Genomic DNA, 20168 nt, shown 5'->3' with positions numbered 1-20168 from the left:
AAGTTAAGTCACCAATTCCAAAACGACTTCAGTAAAAGTCTTTGAGTATCTGATTTTAACAGTACTTGAGTATTTTACTCATACTGAATGTAGGCTCAAAGAAGCACTAGTCCTCAACACTTAAGAGACACGTCAGTGAAAAACTAGAAATAGTTGATTTGTGAGGAGAGCAATCGCATTTATTTTCTTAAATCATAATAAGACTGAACACCTCAAAATTGCAACAAATCATGGCCGACACCATAACCTACGTCATTACAAACACCCAAGTCTCATTTAATCTCAAGTGCTCATAAGTAAACCAAACTCCTTCAAAAAGGTCTCTTCAATATAACGGATAAATAAAATAATGTTAAGTAGAATTAAAAAGTCAAAGCCTTTTTGCACTGGACATGCTGGTTTGGGCCTCATTGCCAGCTGCAGTCATGTCCTCATTTCACATACACTGTTAGCCCTTACCTGCCATTTCTACAGTAATACATTGGCAACACTGTTGCCAGCTAGTTACTGTAGGTGTTTTACAGTAAACTACTGCAATGGCTGTTTGAAGATACATTATTAAAGAATCTATTAACGCACTTAAGTCACACAGTCTTAGATGAACTTAGTTCTCCTTTCACCAGAGGAGAATTAAACACAAACATCAATAACATCTTCACATATTACAGACACCACTTTCACTTTATTTCTGTCATCTGTGTAAGATCTTATTGAGATTTAACTAGTTCATAGTGGTTCAATTATGTTTAAGTCACCATTATGGTGATCAGTGTTTGCTTTGGTTGGACTCATTGACTTTCTTGTAGCTTTAAAATGTACACTTATACAATAACACTGAAAGGGACCGCAACTTTATGTTTGCTTAGTAACTGAAGATACATCTTAAAGAATTCAATCATTAAATAATAATAATAATAGCATTTAAGATTTATTAAGATATGTTTGGTAAAGTGATTACATGTTATAATGGAAAGATCTCTGTCAGAAAATCTTTCTTTGCAATTGAGACACAGTTAGACACTTGACATACAAACCTCATCAATGGTGACAAACAATCATGAATGAGTTTTGTACTATGTACCCAGCATGCATTGCAGCATGAAGCTGTTCAGTTGATTGTCACCATTGTTGAGATTCATATGTGAATTGTTCATTTCTCTGTGTCCGACTCATTCTATAGGTTAATATTTTGTCTATATAGTGTGAGAGCACTTTTGAAAATTGAAATACTATACATTCTTTTTACTGGTTTACATCACTTCATGGCAATAGTCCCACCATATGGTCAAATTTTGAGCAAACATGTTTAGAGCACATTTAGGAAGAGTTAGTTTTAAAAACAAGAGCTTTTGTAGATGTGTGACCTACAGTAACTAGCTGGCAACAGTGTTGCCAATATATTACTGTAGAAATAGCGGGTAAGGGCTAACCATGTATAAACCGCCAGCGATTGACATCTACCTGATACTGCACTCATATTCATATAAAGAAGCCATGTTGACAAGTTTTTGTAAGTTATGGCAAAATCCACAAGATTGTAGTACCTTCATTGCCCTGTAAATGGCAATATTAATTATAAGATAGGTGCCATGCAAAATGTAATGTGTAATTGCATTAGTCATTATACAAATGTAGTGGAGTAAAGAGTACTTATACTTGTTCAAAAATGTAGTTAAGTAGAGAGTAAAGGTTGCTAATATCTTTAATACTCAGTACAACTACAAAGTAGCCAAAAAGATACTTAAGTATAGTAACTAATTACATTTACTCCAATACTTTACACCACTGGTTAATGGCCAGAATGCACATAGATTGACAGAAACAACAAATTCATATTCAGTAACTAATTCTCCTTAATAGCGTCTAAGTGATATCTGTGTTTTGAACAGTCACGCGACTTTCCAAAAATACGCTGCCGTCAGGACTTTTTTCTCCAAACCACAAAAGCAAATTTAAATACTATTTGTTTGTAGTCGCTATTGATAGAAGCCAAACGTGTATCAATGCAGCTTTCTTGAAGAATAATCACTGAAAGCCTTCAGGTCTCGCGGGTTGTTTGAGTTATGCGCGCGCCCAGAGAGTCAGAGCACAAAATACTAAACGGAGTTCTCTTTCTTACTCTGAAACGGACATATAAACATGAAATAACGTCAAAATTGCCATATTAAAAATAAACCTTGTAAAGGTATTTAGTTTCGTGACCAAACAGTTGGGAAACAAAACGTGTGTTCCAGTATATTGCGCGAGCTCTTAAAGGGGCAGCAGCATAATAAAGATCTCTGTTTATAATGTTCATCAAACAACAAAGGACGGGCCCCAAAACACTCACTGATATTAAAGGAATTGTGTTCTCTAATAGGAGTTGTTCACAACAAATAAAGGAAGAAAGTAGCTTTAAGAAAGATGTGTTTTAAATATGAAAAAGTGTTGAAAGAGAGTTTACATATACAATAAAATAATTCAATCATAAACAATGATTTGTATTAATATGTAATCGATTTATTAATTAATTAAATACATTTCAATTAAGTTTTATTGATTCTTTTTTCTTACCTCACCCCACGACTGGTGCTATTAAATTAAAGGCTGGTGCCACCAACTGAATAACTCTAGTGCCACCACTCTCAAGTGTTAGTCTAGAGCCCTGTTCTGACAAGTTTAAGTTTAAGTTTATATAAAAATATATAAAACTAAAGTCAATAAAGTTCAAGTAAACAAGTTAAATTATTGTTGTTGTTGTTGTTATTATTAAGTTAAAACGATTCTAGTGTTCTGTAGCATTGCTTGTGCCATGGCATGAACCCTGCCCTCACATCGAACCGAACCGAACCGTGAGCCTAAAACCGTCGTATGAACCGAACCGTGGCATTGTTGTATCGTTACACCCCTATACAATGTGCCTTGCCATCAGTTCAGTTCTCAAGTATTTGGTTGAATCCTAAACTACGTATTAATAAAGCTCCCTTTTTCTGGCCTGAATGGTGGCAGAAGGGTATTGTTAAACTTGAGGATCTTTATGAAGATGCTAGTTTGAAATCATTTGAACAATTACAGTATCAGTTTGGTATATCTAGATCTCAGCTCTTTCGGTATTTACAGCTACGCCATTTACTCTGCACAACTTTAGGGTCTACTACACAGCTACACAGCCATGCAGACATTCATGCTTTTATATTTTCAGTATATGGGAAGGGTCATGAAGTCTCTAAGTATTATTCCTGGTTGATTTCAAGTCTTAAGGATGGAACTTCACAGGCCCTTAAGAAAATATTGGAAATACAGTTTAAGGTTATACACTGCTATTACTGGACTCCCTTCAGGTTGTTTAAGCTTGGATTAAAAGACACTCTTCTCTGTTGGAGATGTAAGACTGTGGTCAGCGATTTAGTCCATACTCTGTGGTCCTGTACGAAAATACAAGATTTTTGGAAAAAAATTAATGAATGTATCTGTTTGGTTTTGGATTCTTATATTACACTATGTCCCAGACTGTTTGTGTTAGGTGGGTGGATAGATAGATAGATAGATAGATAGATAGATAGATAGATAGATAGATAACGAAATAAATGATAAATATATAAAATCCTGGGTCCAAACAAGTCTGATGATCGGCAGACAGGTAATTCTTAGGAGTTGGAAGTCACAGGGCATTCCCTCCTTTAAAGAATGGGCAGTAGAACTAGCCTTCGAGAAAGTATCTTACACGCAGATGGACAAGCCAAACTTATATTACAGAAAATGGTCCAGGTACCTAACCTTTGTGGCAATAGGTTAATACTGTGAAAATGTGTTGATTGTATTATTTTAAGTGTGTTGTGCTATGTGCTGTCTGGATGTATTGTTTCTTGTTTTTTTTTTATTCCAGTTTTCTCATGGAAGTATGATTTAACTTAACGTTTTAACGTTTTCTCATGGAAGTATGATTTAATGAAGCGAATGGGACAAAAGTGGATTCTGTATGAATTTATTGTATCAATCAAATTTCTTTTGGAGACTTGTATGAGAATCAAGAAAAATTGTTAATTAAAAAAAAAAACATTGCAACACATAATATATACCAAGACAACATTACTGAAAGTCAACATCAAAGAGAACAGAGAAAAACAGAAGTGCATAAAAGATAAAGATCAGCAGTCAGGGGAGGAGAAGTATGGCAAGATGAGTTTTAACTAATCTGCTCTTCTTTGTTTATTCATGCAATTTCCTTTTTTACAGAGTGATTGCATCATCAAATGATGCGGGACTGCCTTAATGTTCAAATGTATCATCAAATGTCCCAACCAGCTTCATAGATCCGTGCTAAACTCATGGTAAGAATCACTTAATGAATCATTCAATATCACATAGCTAGAGTATGAATAATAGATAACACATGCCCAGAGAATGAATAATAGACAATTAACCAATACCACAAAAATTAAAGCGCTGTTTAAGTGTTTTGTTCAAACGGTTCGCCTCAGCATCTTCCACGTCTAGTCTCAGGGTGACTGTGGACGGTCTTAATCCCCGCTGATTTGTTTGATGAGTCGAGCCTGACAACAGTTTAGATGCAGCCCACAGCTAGCGCATATTAAATTAACCCCATCTGCCTGTTGTGAATGTGCCAGAAATTTTCCTCTGGATTAAACGCTTTACAGGCTGTTTTGATGAAACATCCTTGTCTTGGTTCCACAGGCAAAGCCAGACATGGATTAAAAGTCCTGACAGCCAATCAAGGCTCAGCGGTCAGAGGAAAGTGGCAATACAGATTTACAAGCATACCGACGTTCAACAAGGTGTCTGCGTGAATGCAGTAATATAACCGAGATTTGATGTGAAACAGCCACATTCGAGAACGATGGAGACCTTGTCCCAGAGCTCCAAGCTGGAGTGCCAAATCTGTTTCAACTACTTCAGCCAGCGGCACCGTCCCAAACTGCTGCACTGCCAGCATACATGCTGCTCCGTGTGCCTGAGCCAGATGAGGCTCAGTCAGAGAGAGATCCGCTGCCCCTGGTGCCGGTGCGTGACACAGCTCCCCAGCGGCCTGGCCATCTCCCATCTCCCAGACAACCCGGAAGTGCTCTCCGTCATCAGTCTGTCACACTCCTCCGAGCATACTCCCATCTTCATACACTTACCCAACAATGGTTGCTACCTATTGCCCGTTCCTCTGGACACTGATGGGCCGCTGATCCCCGGAGAGCCAGCGTGCCGCTTCACTCCTAAACGTGCTGGTGTGTTAAATGTCTCAGATGGACGGAGCCTGGTGTTGGGGTAGGATCATGGTGAGGAGGGGATGGGGGACGAGGTGGCTGTTAAGACTACTGCATGGACAGGAGTGTGCACTGTGCTTCTTGTGGCGTTCATTTTGTTTTTTCTGCTAGGCATTGTGTTGCACAATATGTCATGCGTCTCCAAACGATTCACCATTATTTCCTGTGGTTGAGATCGGTCCAGCTCACACAATGCATTGCAAGATGTCTCGTTTGATTTTACAGTAGTGATTATGGATATCATATAACCTATATGACAGGATAGGATGATGACTATACATGAGATACATGAGAGAAAAGGGTAATGAAATAAAACATTACTATCAGCGGAGGTTAAGAGAATAATCTATGCAGATCAGTATTTCAGATGTCAATGAAAGCCTTACTTGTTAGGGAATTTGTTCAGTTAATGTGCAGAAATGTCATTAATGAATCTAGCAGTATTAATGTATTCGCATGTCTTTTAAGTATATGAGGGAAATACTATTTCAAGCTGACTCTAAACTTTACTGAATCATATATTCTTGACAGTACTGTCCAGTTTGTTACGGAACAGTAAAATCCACATATAGGCTGTATAGTATCACTGCCCTGGAATGATGCTAATTTCTGTATGTATCTAAATGGGTCTTTTGTTTAAAGATTTGTAATGTACAGATTTACAGTTTCTTTCTGTACCAAATTAAGTTTTTTACTTGTGGATTTTGACTTTGTCTTGTTAAACTAATTAAAATGTGTCTCAGGTAGATTTGGTTACATGACAGATCTTGTTTCTTTTCTACGCTTTGTTAGAAATTATTTAAAAATTTCTTAAATACTCATGCTGGTCATTTTCTTAAAGCTCCACAGATTTTTTGGGTGCTGTGATTATTAAGGCATTTGGTTATAAAATATTGCTGGTTAGCAATCAATTCATGTTTTACAAGGTGGCTAGTTTAGTCTTAGTCGTACGATTCAGTATGATTTGATTTTAAGCCAGTGATGGCTAGAGGTGGGGTTAGGGGAGGGGCTTCATTATTTCTTTTTTCAAATTTTTTTACATTTTTGTATGATTCACATCGTACAAATTCATATGAATTATGAATACATTTTTTTGTTTTGTTGAACACAGAAAGATATTTGGAAGAATGCTTGTAACCAAATGGCGACTACCATAGTAGGAAAAATGACAACGGTAGTCAATAGTGGCCCAGAACTGTTTGCTGTCCTACATTCTTCAAAATATCTTCTTTTGTGTTCAACAGAACTTGATTTTTTAGAAAGCAATTTTTCTTACTATGCTAGTCAGTGGTGGCCAATAACTGTTTGGTTACAAGCATTCTTCCAAATATCTTTCTCTGTTCATCAGAACAAAGACATTTATACAGACTTGGAACAACTTGAGGGTGAGTAAATGAAGACAGAATTTTCATTTTTGGGTGAACTCTTCCTTTAACATTGAAGGGAAAGGTCACACAGCCAGGACGTTTCACTTGCAGACACTTAATGAAATGTTATCACAGCCTTGTGCCTGAAGCATAATTAAGGATGTTATCAGCGATGTTTTTGATCAAGATTGCTCTCACTAGAAATTAGAATGTTTATGTGCCACTGATGGCACTATGTATTTTTTATTTTACGGATGCACTATCTAAATTTCCAATGTGGTTTTAGTTATTAATTCCATCTAACGCTCAATTGATTTACAACATATACAGGTGCATCTTAATTAATTAGAATATCTTGAAAAAACTCAATATTTTTTTGACACTCATTTCAGAAAGTAAAACCAATATATTATATAGATGCATTACACACAGAGTGAAATATTTCAAGCCTTTATTTATTTCTTGAATTTTTCTGAAGTCCACAGTCAACGCAGCCATCCACCAAGAAATTTTAGAGCAGTTCATGCTTCCTTCTGCTGACAAGCTTTATGGAGATGCTGATTTCATTTTCCAGCAGGACTTGGCACCTGCCCACACTGCCAAAGGTACCAAAAGCTGGTTCAATGACCATGGTGTTACTGTGCTTGATTGGCCAGCAAACTCACCTGACCTGAACCCCATAGAGAATCTATGATGAGCGACAACAGACCCAACAATGCAGATGACCTGAAGGCCGCTATCACAGCAACCTGGGCTTCCATTACACCTGAGCAGTGCCACAGGCTGATTGCCTCCATGCCACTCCACATTGATGCAGTAATTCATGCAAAAGGATGCCCAACCAAGTATTTAGTGCATAGAAATGAACATACTTTTCAGAAGCCTGACATATCTGTTTAAAATATTCTTTTTTTATTGATCTTATGTAATATTCTAATTTTCTGAGACACTGAATGTTGGGTTTTCATTATCTGTAAGCCATAATCATCAAAATTTCAAGAAATAAAGGGTTGAAATATTTCACTCTGTGTAATGAATCTATATATTGGTTTTACTTTCTGAAATGAGTGACAAAAAATATTGACCTTTTTCACGATATTCTAATTAATTGAGATGCACCTGTATGTGTGTCTAACATCTTTACAAGCTCTCATCTTTACAATATACTGTTACAGGGTGCTGTCGATGCTTATTAATTCTTATCAATTGACAGTGCTTGTTTTTAGATGAATTTTACATTGTTTCCAGAAGAATGCTGTAAAACACAAATAAAACCCCAACCATCGAGCTCCCAAACACACATGTAGGTATGCTCTGTCCATGACCAGAAAAATGACAAAGGAACACACCTCATTTAACTCGGCCCGGATCTTTATACATGCTGCACAGAACTGCAGACATTTGCTGAAATCATGCAGAAGTGCAACACTGCATTGTAGATGATCGATGGTGTTGTCCGAATACTAGAACACGTGTTGTTTTCTCTTCTAACTTTAGTAAATCACCCATCCAACGGGCCTTTAACAGGCCATTAACACGCTGACACAATCCATCTTTACACTCACTCACAAATCTAGTCATGCTCAGCACATCTGCTTTTGAAATTTGTAAGTGAAGCAGAATATAAATGATCAGGGTAAAAACGGAGTGAAAATGAATAACTGATAAGTGGTTGTAATGCAGTAACCATCTTAAGTTTTAAAAGACCTTCATGCTATATAATTTTATTTCTACAGTAATGGAGTTAGAACAGCAGGTGGCACACAAATAAATAAAGTCTCTCTTTCATGAAATTCCCTTGGAGGACAAACAGGCAACTGTGAAGAACAATCAAAAATGTGCCGCTTGATTTTGCACCCTAATTGAAATTAAATCAAAATTTTAAACATAATTAACATTTATTAAATATTATATATATTATATTATATACTGTATTTCTATAAAATGTAACATTTCCAATGCATCATTAAATATCTACAATGTTTTATTAAATATCACTCATTTTATAACTATGTATAAAATGACACAATATGGACAAGTATAGGTCCATGAGAAGAATTCACCAGCAGAAGGCACTAGTAGACAAATAATCACCTGCAATGAAGACCTACACATGACTCGAGCTTCTACACACAGGATTTATACAAGCTGATACAGACAGTGCAATGATATTCTAAAATTATGTCATCCAAACAGAAATCAAACAATATTTCTAATTCATCATCCACTTGGTGTTGTATTCTGTGTGTTAGTTCTTATGTTATGTTAAAAATGTCATGTATATCTCAGTTTATGATCATGAACTACTAAACAATAGTAGCATTATCTTATATACTATTCCATATTTACCTCTACAAAGAATAAATAATGTATAATTCCTAAAACAAAGTTTGAACAAAATGAAGGCTGTTAATTCAGTATACAACTGACATAATAAGGACACATATCGTACCAAAAAGAAAGACATCTTTTGGCAGTTTTAAAGTTCACAGCCTAGGCGGGCAATTTCTTCTACCAAGAAGTCTACATCCTCCCTCTGTGTTGCTGGGTTGGAAAAAACACAACGGAAGAAATTCACTTTGTCTCCGAGAGGCTGATAGCCAATCATCGTGGATCCTTCTTCCATCATCTTTGCCTTGATTTTTGGAGCAACCTGTAGGAGTTCATTAAGTGAGCTTGAAAAGCTACAGGAAGGTATTAAGGAGAGCTCTCTAAATCTAATTTCCAGTCTCTCTCTTTCATAATGGTTAATCTATGGAGCCTCTATTTCTTACCATATGAAGTTCTCTATCTCGCTCTGGACCAAGAGGCATGTTTTGCACTCTTTGTGGGAGATACCAAAAGCAGACATTGCTGTGTTCAGGCTAAAATAAAGGAAAATGTACAAAATTCATGCATTAGAAGGACATATACAAAATTAAAATGACCATTCCAAATTTCCAAATCAGCACTTCTAGATGTATTGTGGCCATTTCAGTCCAGTGTCTGTTGAATTTCAACAAAATTAAACCTCAGGAATGACATAAAGTCATCCAACAGCAATGTAAAAGACTGACAGCATGACAAGACACATGAAAACTGTGATAAAAGGTCATCACATAAAAAAAATGTTTGTTTTTCAACTTTTCATTTTCTGCAAATAAATGAAAATTTCTAATTTTGTTTAAAATTCGAGAGAAATATTGTTAGTATTTCACACAATAAAAAAATATAATTTCACCTAAACACAAAAATAGTAATAACCAGTGTCGGGTGTAACTAGTCATTAAGTAATTAGTTAGTGTAATTTAATTACTTTCCCCTTGAAAAAGTAAAGTAAGGGATTACTCTTATTTTTTTGTAATTTAATTACAGTTACTTCTGATGTAATTGAACTAAATACTGTGTAATATATTCAATAGTGGAAATTACATCAAAATTATAAGTCTAACTTTAAAATGTATGCTTTTGTGTATCTTTCTCACATTTGTATACTTTGGTCAGTTAATAGGAATAATTTATGTAGTTATTTGTTATTTATTTGAATGAATTAAATTAGGCGTTTCATGTCTATCCTTGAATCACTTAACTAATCAAGGTTGATGTAGGATATAGAAAGTAATTAGTACTAAGTAATTAAATACTTTTTGGAGAAAGTAATTTGTACAGTAATCTAATTACACTATTTAATATGTAATTAGTAACTAGTAATTAATTACTTCTTCAGAGTAACTTACCCAACACATGGTAATAACTGTATATTTATTATCAGATATGCAAATAGGTTAGCTGCATTCACCATGACTACTGATCTGGCAGAAATATTCAATTGCTTGCTAAATTATTTACATCTTGTGATTTTCACATTTAAAGGCAAACAGCATACTCACTTTTCCTGTAAAGACGAACTGGAAATCCGTTCTCCTCTTTAGCTTGTAGTAGAGATACTCAGCGTTTTCCAAGCAGTGGTTGACCTGTGCTTCAAACCCCTCTGAGCCCTAAAATGAATTCATTTGTTTTATAATGTGGATCAATCTGATTGGCTTTTTATTTATTTCTTTTGCCCATTTTCAAGCATTTTTGGTTGCAGTTGCTTTGAAATTTTTCAGTTCAGCTTTTTCAAACAATCTCTCTTCAACACAAGAACAGGAAATTGTCAGATGTCAATTCTCTATTTACCTGATGGTAGCCTGATACACATTTCACATGAATTTGTTTTAAAGCCGCCAGACCTTACCTTCGCCTTCCACATGAGCCACAATTTAAAGACGTCCACGTGTCTTCCACACTGAATGCTTTTGTCCCCGGTGTCATAGGACACGTCATATTGCTTGTCAGGTTGGAAGAGATACTCGGCACACAGCTGATTGCATTCCTGCAGGAGGCCCTGAGAACAACACAAGGTGAACCGCTGCAGATGTGATGTGAATAAATGACCAGTGAATACATGTATCTCAGCTGCAGCTTCGCTTACCTTTCTCTTGACCAGAATAGCCGAGCACTGCAGTGGGACGCACATCATTTTGTGTGGGTTCCAGGTCACGGAGTCCGCCCTGGTTGAAAGCACACATGAAGCAAGAAGATGTTAAAATAATTTGAGCAATTCAAAGTACACTTTTTTTTTTAAAAAGGAGACATTTGAAAGGCAGGTTGAAACAGGAGGTGGAATCCATTATACTGAAAATGTGATGGTTTTGATGTATTCTGGGAGTGAGCCGGTAATTACAGGTTCTGACCAGCCATCAGTACACAAATGAAAGAAGTTTCGCGGTTGAAATGGTTGAGTGAGTTGCTTTAATATTCTCTCACAGAACAAATGTCACTTCACTCCTACAGACAAAATTGCAGGGAAATTACTTGAATTATCCTGCAGAACAGCAAACGTAATGGCAACGGAGACTGCACTTTGTGTTAATGAAAGGAAAATAAAAGAGAAAGATGTCGAGAAAGCATCTCAAGGGTTGACTGCTGACATTTCAAGTAGATCGAGCAGACCACATTCTTGTTAAGGCAGTGGAAAAACATGTAGCTTCAGTACATCAAAATTAAGAAAGGATTATTGTCTCGGATCAGAGATTCTCATTTAAAGTAGCCTGAGATCTTGGACTGTTTTAGTAAAAAACACCTGTTTGCAGAAAGCTGCACTCTTTAAAATCGTTCACAGCTGCTCATGATGCTCAGTCTTTGAATTAGAAAATGCCTTGCGGCCCAGTGATGAACAAAATAACATTTAATTTGTAAGCAGTGTTACGAAAAGCATTTTAACACAACACAATGGATCGAGTTTGATGAATGAACATAATATATAAAAAAATAAGTTGAATTAACTAAATTAAGTAAATTGGACATGGAGCAAACTTCCTTTGTTTCAGTCCCAGTTTATACCTGGGACACTGTGCCACATCCAGTGAAATTCACAGCTCATGTATAACCACATAGCAAAATGCCGAGTCAAACTTTGCTTACCTTTCAATTGCTTGCATTTTTACACGATGCTTGTTGGATAAGAGCAAGCCGCCACCCCAGGCCGCCTATAAATAAGGGAAAGCATTAAGGAACTGCATTCATTTTTACTGTAGTAAAAATGATAAAAATAAGACAAAGATGTATTACATCCACATGCATCCATAGGCCATGCTGCTCACATATGTCTGCTATTTCATTCAGAGGATCAAAAGCTCCGTAGACAGTGGTCCCTGCAGTTGCATTGACGTAGAACGGGACAAGACCCTATAAATATTGAACAAGCAGTTTTGTGATTCAGCTTTAAGTGGTAAAATCTTTTTGTTGTTCCAGAATGTTTGCAACTTCAATAGGAACACCCCAAGAAAAATGTGATTTTATGTTGGTATTATGATAGGGCCACTTTATTTAGCCAATCTATACTTTCCATTTGTGACCCTGGATCACAAAACCAGTCTTAAGTAGCACGGGAACATTTTTAGTAAAAGACAAAAATACATTGTGTGGGTCAAAATTATCGATTTTTCTTTTATGCCAAAAATCATTAGGATATTAAGTAAAGATCATGTTCCATGAAGATATTTTGTAAATTTCCTACCTTAAATATATAAAAACTTTATTTTTGTGAGTGGATGGTCTGCCACAGTGCCCCTGATTAACAACTTCAAAGGCAATTTTCTCAATATTTTGATTTTTTTGCGCTCTCAGATTTCAAAGTTTTAAACGGTTGTATCTCAGCCAGATATTGTCCTATTCTAACAACGCATATATTTATAGAAAGTTTATTTATTCAGCTTTCAGATTATGTAAAAATCTCAATTTCGAAAAATTGACCCATAAGACTGGTTTTGTTGTCCAGGGTCACATTTGAGTTTATAGTTTACAGAGCCACGGAATAGTTCACTTGACAGACACTTTCATCTAAAGTTATGTTTAGTGGCGATCCGTGACTCCTCTTCAGGGGAAGCAGGAATTCAAAACGCATCATGTCAAAATACGTGCCTGCTGCAGACGCGTCGAAAGGGTTTATGATAAAAGAGACGCTCGCGTTCAGAAGACATCCACCTGCTGCATTCAGGCTTTACATGCATTCCTGGGCGTCTCTAGCGCCATGCTCTACCAGTTGAACTTGACACCAATTTCAGTGTCACATAAAGTAAAACACATTAGGTAAAACATGCATGTTTTTCTCTTAAAATCCTTTACATCATCTGTTTTTAGCTCTCCATTACCTTAGACTTTGCCGCATCAATGCTAGAATTCAATTCCGACGGGACCATTTTCCCCCTTGCAAAGAGAAATGATTATTACTCTTGGTACACCGGACAGAATCCAGATTCTGAACTTATGATTCTGTCCACTAATCTTACCTTTCATCACATTTGACCACAATGACGTTGTCAGAGCCAATGCCGAGGACTGCCGCAGACTTCTTGATTGAATAATGACTCTAATAAGGAAAGCGAGCATTAAACGTGCACAGGCAATCGTCACCTTTTGCATTACCATTACATGAAATATTTGAATTAACTGCAGTTTATGAGTTTCTCAAACGCTGCTGTGACACTCTGAATCAGTGGGTCGAGAGGTAATAACTGATATGTGCTGTGCTATGTGTCTGATTAAGTAAGTGAAACTGTCACAGCACGCCCGCTGAGAGAGAAGACAACATTAATGAGATCGTGTACGTGCGCGGAGGTGAACAGTGCCAGGCGAGGTATCGCGCACATCCCATGGGTCTTCACTGCCGGAAAGTGATAAAACCTCGCTAACAGCACACTGTACAGATTGGACGTGGTGCCTCCTGCGGAGAAAGCCATTAGCTGTCTAATGAAGTACTAATAAAGTTCTGTTTTGTGCTTGTTTTTAAGAACAAAAAGAAACGAAAGATTTTACCTGGACAAAAGATGCCATCTCCATCCTGCTCAGTCCAGCCAATAATTTTGTGCATTTTTTTCAGAATGACCTCCTCCATAAGTATAAAGACAGGGGCTATTTCATAAGTAAACCTGTAATGAAAATGTCCTCAAATGAGTTCTGATGAACTGTACATATAAGGAATTTCCACTTCTGTTGATATATGATTACGAAAGCGATGGAAATCGTGTCTGACATGTTTGTGTTCGCTGTGGACGTCAACCATTCTCCTGCAAGGCCGATGATGTCAAGTCCTGTTGACAGCTGGTTGAAAAATCTTGGATGACCTGGTGGTAAACGACAACATTAGAAAAAGCAACAAAGGGTCTTTATAAAAATAACACTGATTTAAATAAAAAAATGTCAGAATTGTTGTTTTATGTATTCTGAAACTGTTTGGGGACGGATGTTAAATGTATTGTCAATTTGACCAAAAAAAACTCCCCACAATGGATAGATGTTGAAATCAGGTACGAAATAAATATCGGGAAGCGCAACTCCGCACAATATTTCAGCGTCCAAGGACACCTGGTTCCTATGTAATCGTAAGGATCACAGTCGAGTCCAACTGCTTTTAATTTCAGCAAGTAATTGCATGTTTTAGTCACCGTTTCTTTTTTCTTTTATTAAAAGCAACGAAAGCAGAGTGTTTTACCACTCAAGGGAGTATGTCCCGGCGTGTTCACGTGAGAAAGTGACGTCAATGCATAGCCTCTATAAGGAAAAACAATACTGAAGCCCCTCCCCTAACCCCACCCCTAAACCCACTGTCACTGGTGTGAAAGCAATTTCTACTAAAATGTACAAATTCGAATGAGCCCACTGATTTGTATAAATGACTGGATTGCTCATGACGTCATAACACTGAAGCTACCGCGCCGCCATGTTGGTATGCCCAAACGTTCTTTTAAATTATTGGGGAGTTATCACATGTTAATGATAAAACAGTAACTTACCAGTCCCTGTTTTTATATCTACAGTCTCACAGTAAATTCTTACAACGCAAATGTCTTAAGCATGTACATGGTTAATTATTTAAAGTCTGGAATTTTCTTATTACGTAGATCTAGAGTGAGTTACGGTTACAGTAGCATATATCAGATCAGCAGACTAACGAGACACCTCAACATAGGATAAATGTGCTCATTCTGAAATCTAAATATAGGCTGTATGTGTTCTTTAAGTCATGAAACTTTAATTCTAAACATTTACACATGTGCCATTACAACAGTGTGCAATACACACTCACCTTCTATCCATTGATTTCTATTCATCGCTATTCTGCCCAAAATAAACATAAACTTTGGAAAAAACATCAGAAGTAACAATTAATTTAAACACACATGTGAACTTAAAACTTATCGCGCGCCTAATAAACAAAAAAAAACTGGTTATTAAGTCAATGGCGCTCTCTGTCAGTTGGACATACCAAGATGGCGGTGCGATTGTTTCCGGGTGGCTTCACCTCCTGCCGTTGGTTTAGCGTCTAGGCACAATCCAGTCATTTATATAGATCAGTGAATTAGCCACCTCAGTTACGAATTCCCACGATTGTGTTGGTTACCATGCATGTGTATGCTGAGCACTATGTGGGTTATTAGACTAAATACAGTACTCAGCCAGATAACACTGCTCTAACATCGGTTAAACCCAATACTCATTTTGTGAATTTCTTGGAAACAATCTGGTCTGTTTTGCTAAAGGCATTTTTAAACAAACTTTAATGTCAGTTAAATGTCAGCCTTGCACTGAGAAATGGTTGGCAAAGTAAAGTTTTGTAATGATTAGCAAGTGCTTTTGCATTATTTTCATGCCTTTCACATTTACTGTACGTAAACATTTAGCCTATACATTTGACAATTTTATTCATAGAGACTTGCATTCAAGATTATTATTATTTTTTTCTGTACGGGTATGTGTTTCCTGGGAGTTAAACGCTGTGCTACCTTTGCGCTGCCTGCTAATGCAACCAAATGAGCTACAGGCAAAAATCCTATTCTGGAGTAGTCATGTTATTTGAAGACTACCCTTAAAGTCATGCAGAAGATGTGGACATGTACACATTAAAATGATTTCCTTGTAATTCCTGTAAATTGTTACTTTAAGTATACAAACTAATTTTTTGCTATCTTTGATGGATTTAAACAGTAATTTGGAAAATGCTAGGCTACGAATGCTCACAAGAAATTTGAGGGAGCTGTTGATTTCTTACGCAACCTTCTGAAGTAACTGCAGTATTACTAAGTTTGGGAACCCCTGACACCTACACTTAACGCAGCGATGACTCGTGCTGAATCTTATTTAAAAACAAACTGGTTGCATAAAGGGATTTGCACCTGTTTTAACTCCATATTTCAGCGTGTCTCTGCAATCCACCAGCAGCTGCTCCAGATTATCTGGCTGGTCAGGAAGCTCCAGGTTAAAGCCTTCTAAACCATCTTTGAACTGGTGAGGATGGTGGAAGTCCAGAATTTTGGAGCTGTGTTTCAGAGATTTACTGACATAAGCCAGAAAGATGTTCACAAGCTCATGAAAGAAGTGCTTAGTTGCCTCCTCTCCATCCTCAGTGGGAAGCAGGTCTGAACAAAACACAAAAGATGTTTATGCTGTCATAAATGTCTCTATAGGTGCTGTACAGTATAGGTATTATGGAGACTCTTTCCTTTTTGTCTTTCCACAGTAAATAAACAGGTAAGGTTGTCAACCAATATCCTGTTTATAAGCAAGGCTTGTTTTATTCATTTTTAGATGAATGCAACGAAGGAATTCTGCTCTCCAATTTTGTCATTTCACCATCACATGCTACTTTAAATTTCCAAAAGAACAACATGAAAACTATTTGGATTTGTTAATAGAAAAAGGATTTGAATAATTGTAGTGGATACTAGATATGATCATTCAATATTTGAAAAGATAATTGAATGTCAATCCAGGAAGAACTTGCATTTGCAAATTGCCATTTCTGTCAACTATTATAATGTTTGACAACAAAAATCACGGGTTATGTTAAACAACCAAAACTCTGTTTACTGTTGGTTGTGAATTAAAGTAAAAGAGCAAATTGTCTCATAATGCTGTGCTACATTGCCTCCCAGACACAAAATATGTGCCATTGTTGTAGTACATCAGAGTTTCACCACCCATTAATCTGTGTATTTGCTGTACCTTTGCTGTAGATGCAGCTGAAGTCATAGGCTACGCGCCCAATATCATATTTCAGCCCGTCGTCTGTGTTTCCCAAAGAACCCGGGTCCTGTTTGCTCTTGTCTATTTGCTGCTCACCAGTCGGTGTAAACTCCATTACATTTCCTATAGACATGTGATCATGCAAGCACAAACATGCAAACTTCAGCAACCACATTTATCGCTTTAAAACCACCTATTTGTATAAGAGCGCTACACAACGGGGTTTTTTTTGTAAAAGTAGTCTGACATGTAATTTTTCAGATAATGCACGGATACAATAAAAAAAGCACTCTTAAAAACACAAGTCAGTTTACCTTATTCTTGAGCCATCAACTGTTGTTTGATAATAACCACAGTAGACTGTGTGTCAAATGACTTCAGCCTGAAGTCTCAGCCTGCACCCAGGGTTAAAAGTCACCCAAACGTCAGTCAAACTAGGCGTGGCCATCACAACACATAGCTTTTCATCCCAATGAAAACGATGCAGTGACATAAAGATGTAACCGCCCACTGTCTCATCAGCCTTTCAGTTTCTCTCAGTTCTTTTGTTAGTTGTTTTGAAACTGTAAATATGCTGAACTGTATCTAGACAGATAGATTCCTGCATAAAAAGAAACAGGTTTATCAGGGGCCGATAAACAGCTGCATGTATAGTCCACCCAAAAATGAAAATGTTGTCATAATTTACTGTATAATCTGTATAAATTTCTTTGTTCTGATGAACACAGAGAATGATATCTGGAAGATTGTCAGTGACTAAATTGATCTCATCCCCCATTTACTGCCATAGTAGGGAAAATAATTACTATGGGAGTAAATGGGGACAACTTTTTCAACAGATTTGTAACAACTTGAGGGTGAGTAAATAAAGACAGAATTTTCATTTTTGGGTGAACTAGTCTGATCAACTGTTATTAAATTTAAATTAATTTACCTTTTTATATAATTTACTTTTTAAAAATTAAAAAAATATGACTAGCCTAAAGAAAGACAATTTATAAGCAGTTTATGCGACCGACCACTGGAGATACTCAAATCTTGAGGTAATCTACAGCTCTGCTCTTCAAAACTAAATGTCTTATGAACATGAATTCTGCTGCTTTGTTTTACACATGTTGTATTTCCTATCCCAGGAAATCTTTGGAAATCTGATTGTCATTTACTTTCTTATTGTTTTCATTTTCATAGAGAAATAACTAAAAAATAAAGTGCTGGTTCATTTCATCTGTGGTCGATTTGCTGGTGAATGCCTCAAGGAAACACTTGAGAAATGTTATTTCCAGACTAATCACACTATTTAGGGAACAAAAACAATGTAAGACCTCTACAGATCCCCCCTTGTGTCATTGTAGAAATGGGTTTAAATTTGCAGTTGCCTCTGACTCATATCAGATTTCATTTTGTGTTTTATGTTTCTATATGGCTTTAATATAAAAAAGCAGGTATTTGTGCTTTACATTGAGAGCGGATCAGCAGATCTTCTATTTAAGAGAGCACAAAGCAGCTCGCTCTTTCAAATAATGTGCAAATAGCTTCTGGAAAGTTAAGGGAGATGAGGGAGCAGCGAGTTACACGAAGGCTTGTTTTTATTATCTATTTAGATGGGTTTTAATCAGACCGAGCATGCGGTTTCCATCAAACAGGTTGAAAGATGATTTCTATGGGTAGGCCTTGAACACATGCAGCCATGGTAACTTCATTCCATGTAGTCCCTTTTGTACATTAATTTCTAAAATCCGCATCTTGGTTAAAACACAGGCTAATGATAGTGTGTTTTCTTAAAAGCAAAATAGAGCACAACATCTCTTCTAATAATTGCTTCATCCTGATGAGTAATTATGTCTAATGTGAGGTTATCGAAATTGTTGCTATATACGCTGCTTTCAAAACAAATCATAGTTATTTTCATAACCAAACGAAAGTAACAAACAAAGACAATTGCAGAACGCATGAAATTGTACACTATGTTTACAGAGACACTTGATGAAAGTGCCACCTGACACTACATCTGCTAGCATTAGATTCAGGAATTTGGAAAAGCCAGAAAGCTGAAGAACTGGTCTATGACAACCTTTGGTTTAGCCAGGTGCATAGGTGGACGATGTACACAACTTCCTTACTTGAGTGAAAGGTACAGATACTACTGGTCAAATATTACTCCACTACAAGTAAAAGTTGTAAAGACAGATTCTTACTTGAGTAACAGTACAGAAGTACTTGCTTTTAAAAGTATTCAAGTATTAAAAGTAAATTTACTTTACGTCAGTTGTGCATTGTTTTATTGTCGTATACCTTCTGCCTCTGAAGCAACCTACTGAATACACTGAGTAGCTCACAGTATCAGCTGTATTAAAGGAGTAGTTCATTTCAAAATTTGCCCCCATTGACTTTCCATAGTCATTTTTATTGGGGGCCAATTTTGCAGTGAGCAACTCCTTTAAGAGCTTTATATGTTTAGCACATTTATGTTTAGTTTAGATATAATCCTGTATGATCATTTAGCCTAATTATCCTCATTAGCCCCCTAGGCCTATATGTATTTATGATCAGTGTTCTTTTATTTTGTATATTCCCTTTACCATTTTTAGCAGCAATTTACCAGTAAGTAGTAAGGTTCTTGTAAATAGTTAAGTGTAGAAGCCATGTGTTTGTTGGATGTATTACCATTTGTATTACCATAATTTAACTACAAACATAAACTATAGCCAGTATAATGAAACTATGGTATGTTTAGTTGCTGTGGTTTTACTGAAGATTATTAATTGGAGTATGGTTCCTATATAGAGAAAATGGTAAATTTGTGGATACTGTGGTTTTACTGCAAATACCATCCCTGCTGAAAAAAACAATGCATTTTTTATTTTTATTTTTTTTTTTAATTTAATTCTTTTTTTTTTTTTTTTTGGGTTTTATTCCAATAGGATTTACCATCCCACCAATAGAATCCATTACATACAAGTAGACAACATGTATCCATAGTACAATTCCCATTATAACCATT

General features: G+C 36.4%; 2 protein-coding genes across 2 annotated transcripts; one reads left to right on the top strand and one right to left on the bottom strand.

The window, feature by feature from the left end:
* Positions 1-3517: 3517 nt before the first annotated feature.
* Positions 3518-6162, top strand: rnf152 (ring finger protein 152). Its single transcript, XM_057334014.1, is given in 2 exon segments — positions 3518-4310; positions 4675-6162. A coding segment is annotated over 1 exon segment (591 nt). The 5' UTR covers positions 3518-4310; positions 4675-4837; the 3' UTR covers positions 5429-6162.
* A 2160-nt stretch (positions 6163-8322) lies between these two features.
* On the bottom strand, positions 8323-17822 carry gad3 (glutamate decarboxylase 3). Its single transcript, XM_057334013.1, has 15 exons — positions 17482-17822; positions 17147-17290; positions 16318-16560; positions 14178-14268; positions 13961-14073; positions 13753-13868; positions 13435-13514; positions 13297-13351; positions 12215-12331; positions 12068-12132; positions 11076-11154; positions 10839-10988; positions 10492-10599; positions 9397-9486; positions 8323-9275 (listed from the first exon to the last, which is right to left on the bottom strand). Exons 2-15 carry the CDS (start codon positions 17280-17282, stop codon positions 9102-9104), a joined length of 1617 nt encoding a protein of 538 aa, XP_057189996.1. The 5' UTR covers positions 17283-17290; positions 17482-17822; the 3' UTR covers positions 8323-9101.
* Positions 17823-20168: the final 2346 nt, after the last annotated feature.

Source organism: Triplophysa rosa, linkage group LG5 (assembly GCF_024868665.1).
Source record: "Triplophysa rosa linkage group LG5, Trosa_1v2, whole genome shotgun sequence".
Taxonomy (NCBI): domain Eukaryota; kingdom Metazoa; phylum Chordata; class Actinopteri; order Cypriniformes; family Nemacheilidae; genus Triplophysa; species Triplophysa rosa.
The sequence above is the reverse complement of the archived record's forward strand: the minus strand, read 5'-3'. Positions and strand labels throughout refer to the sequence as shown.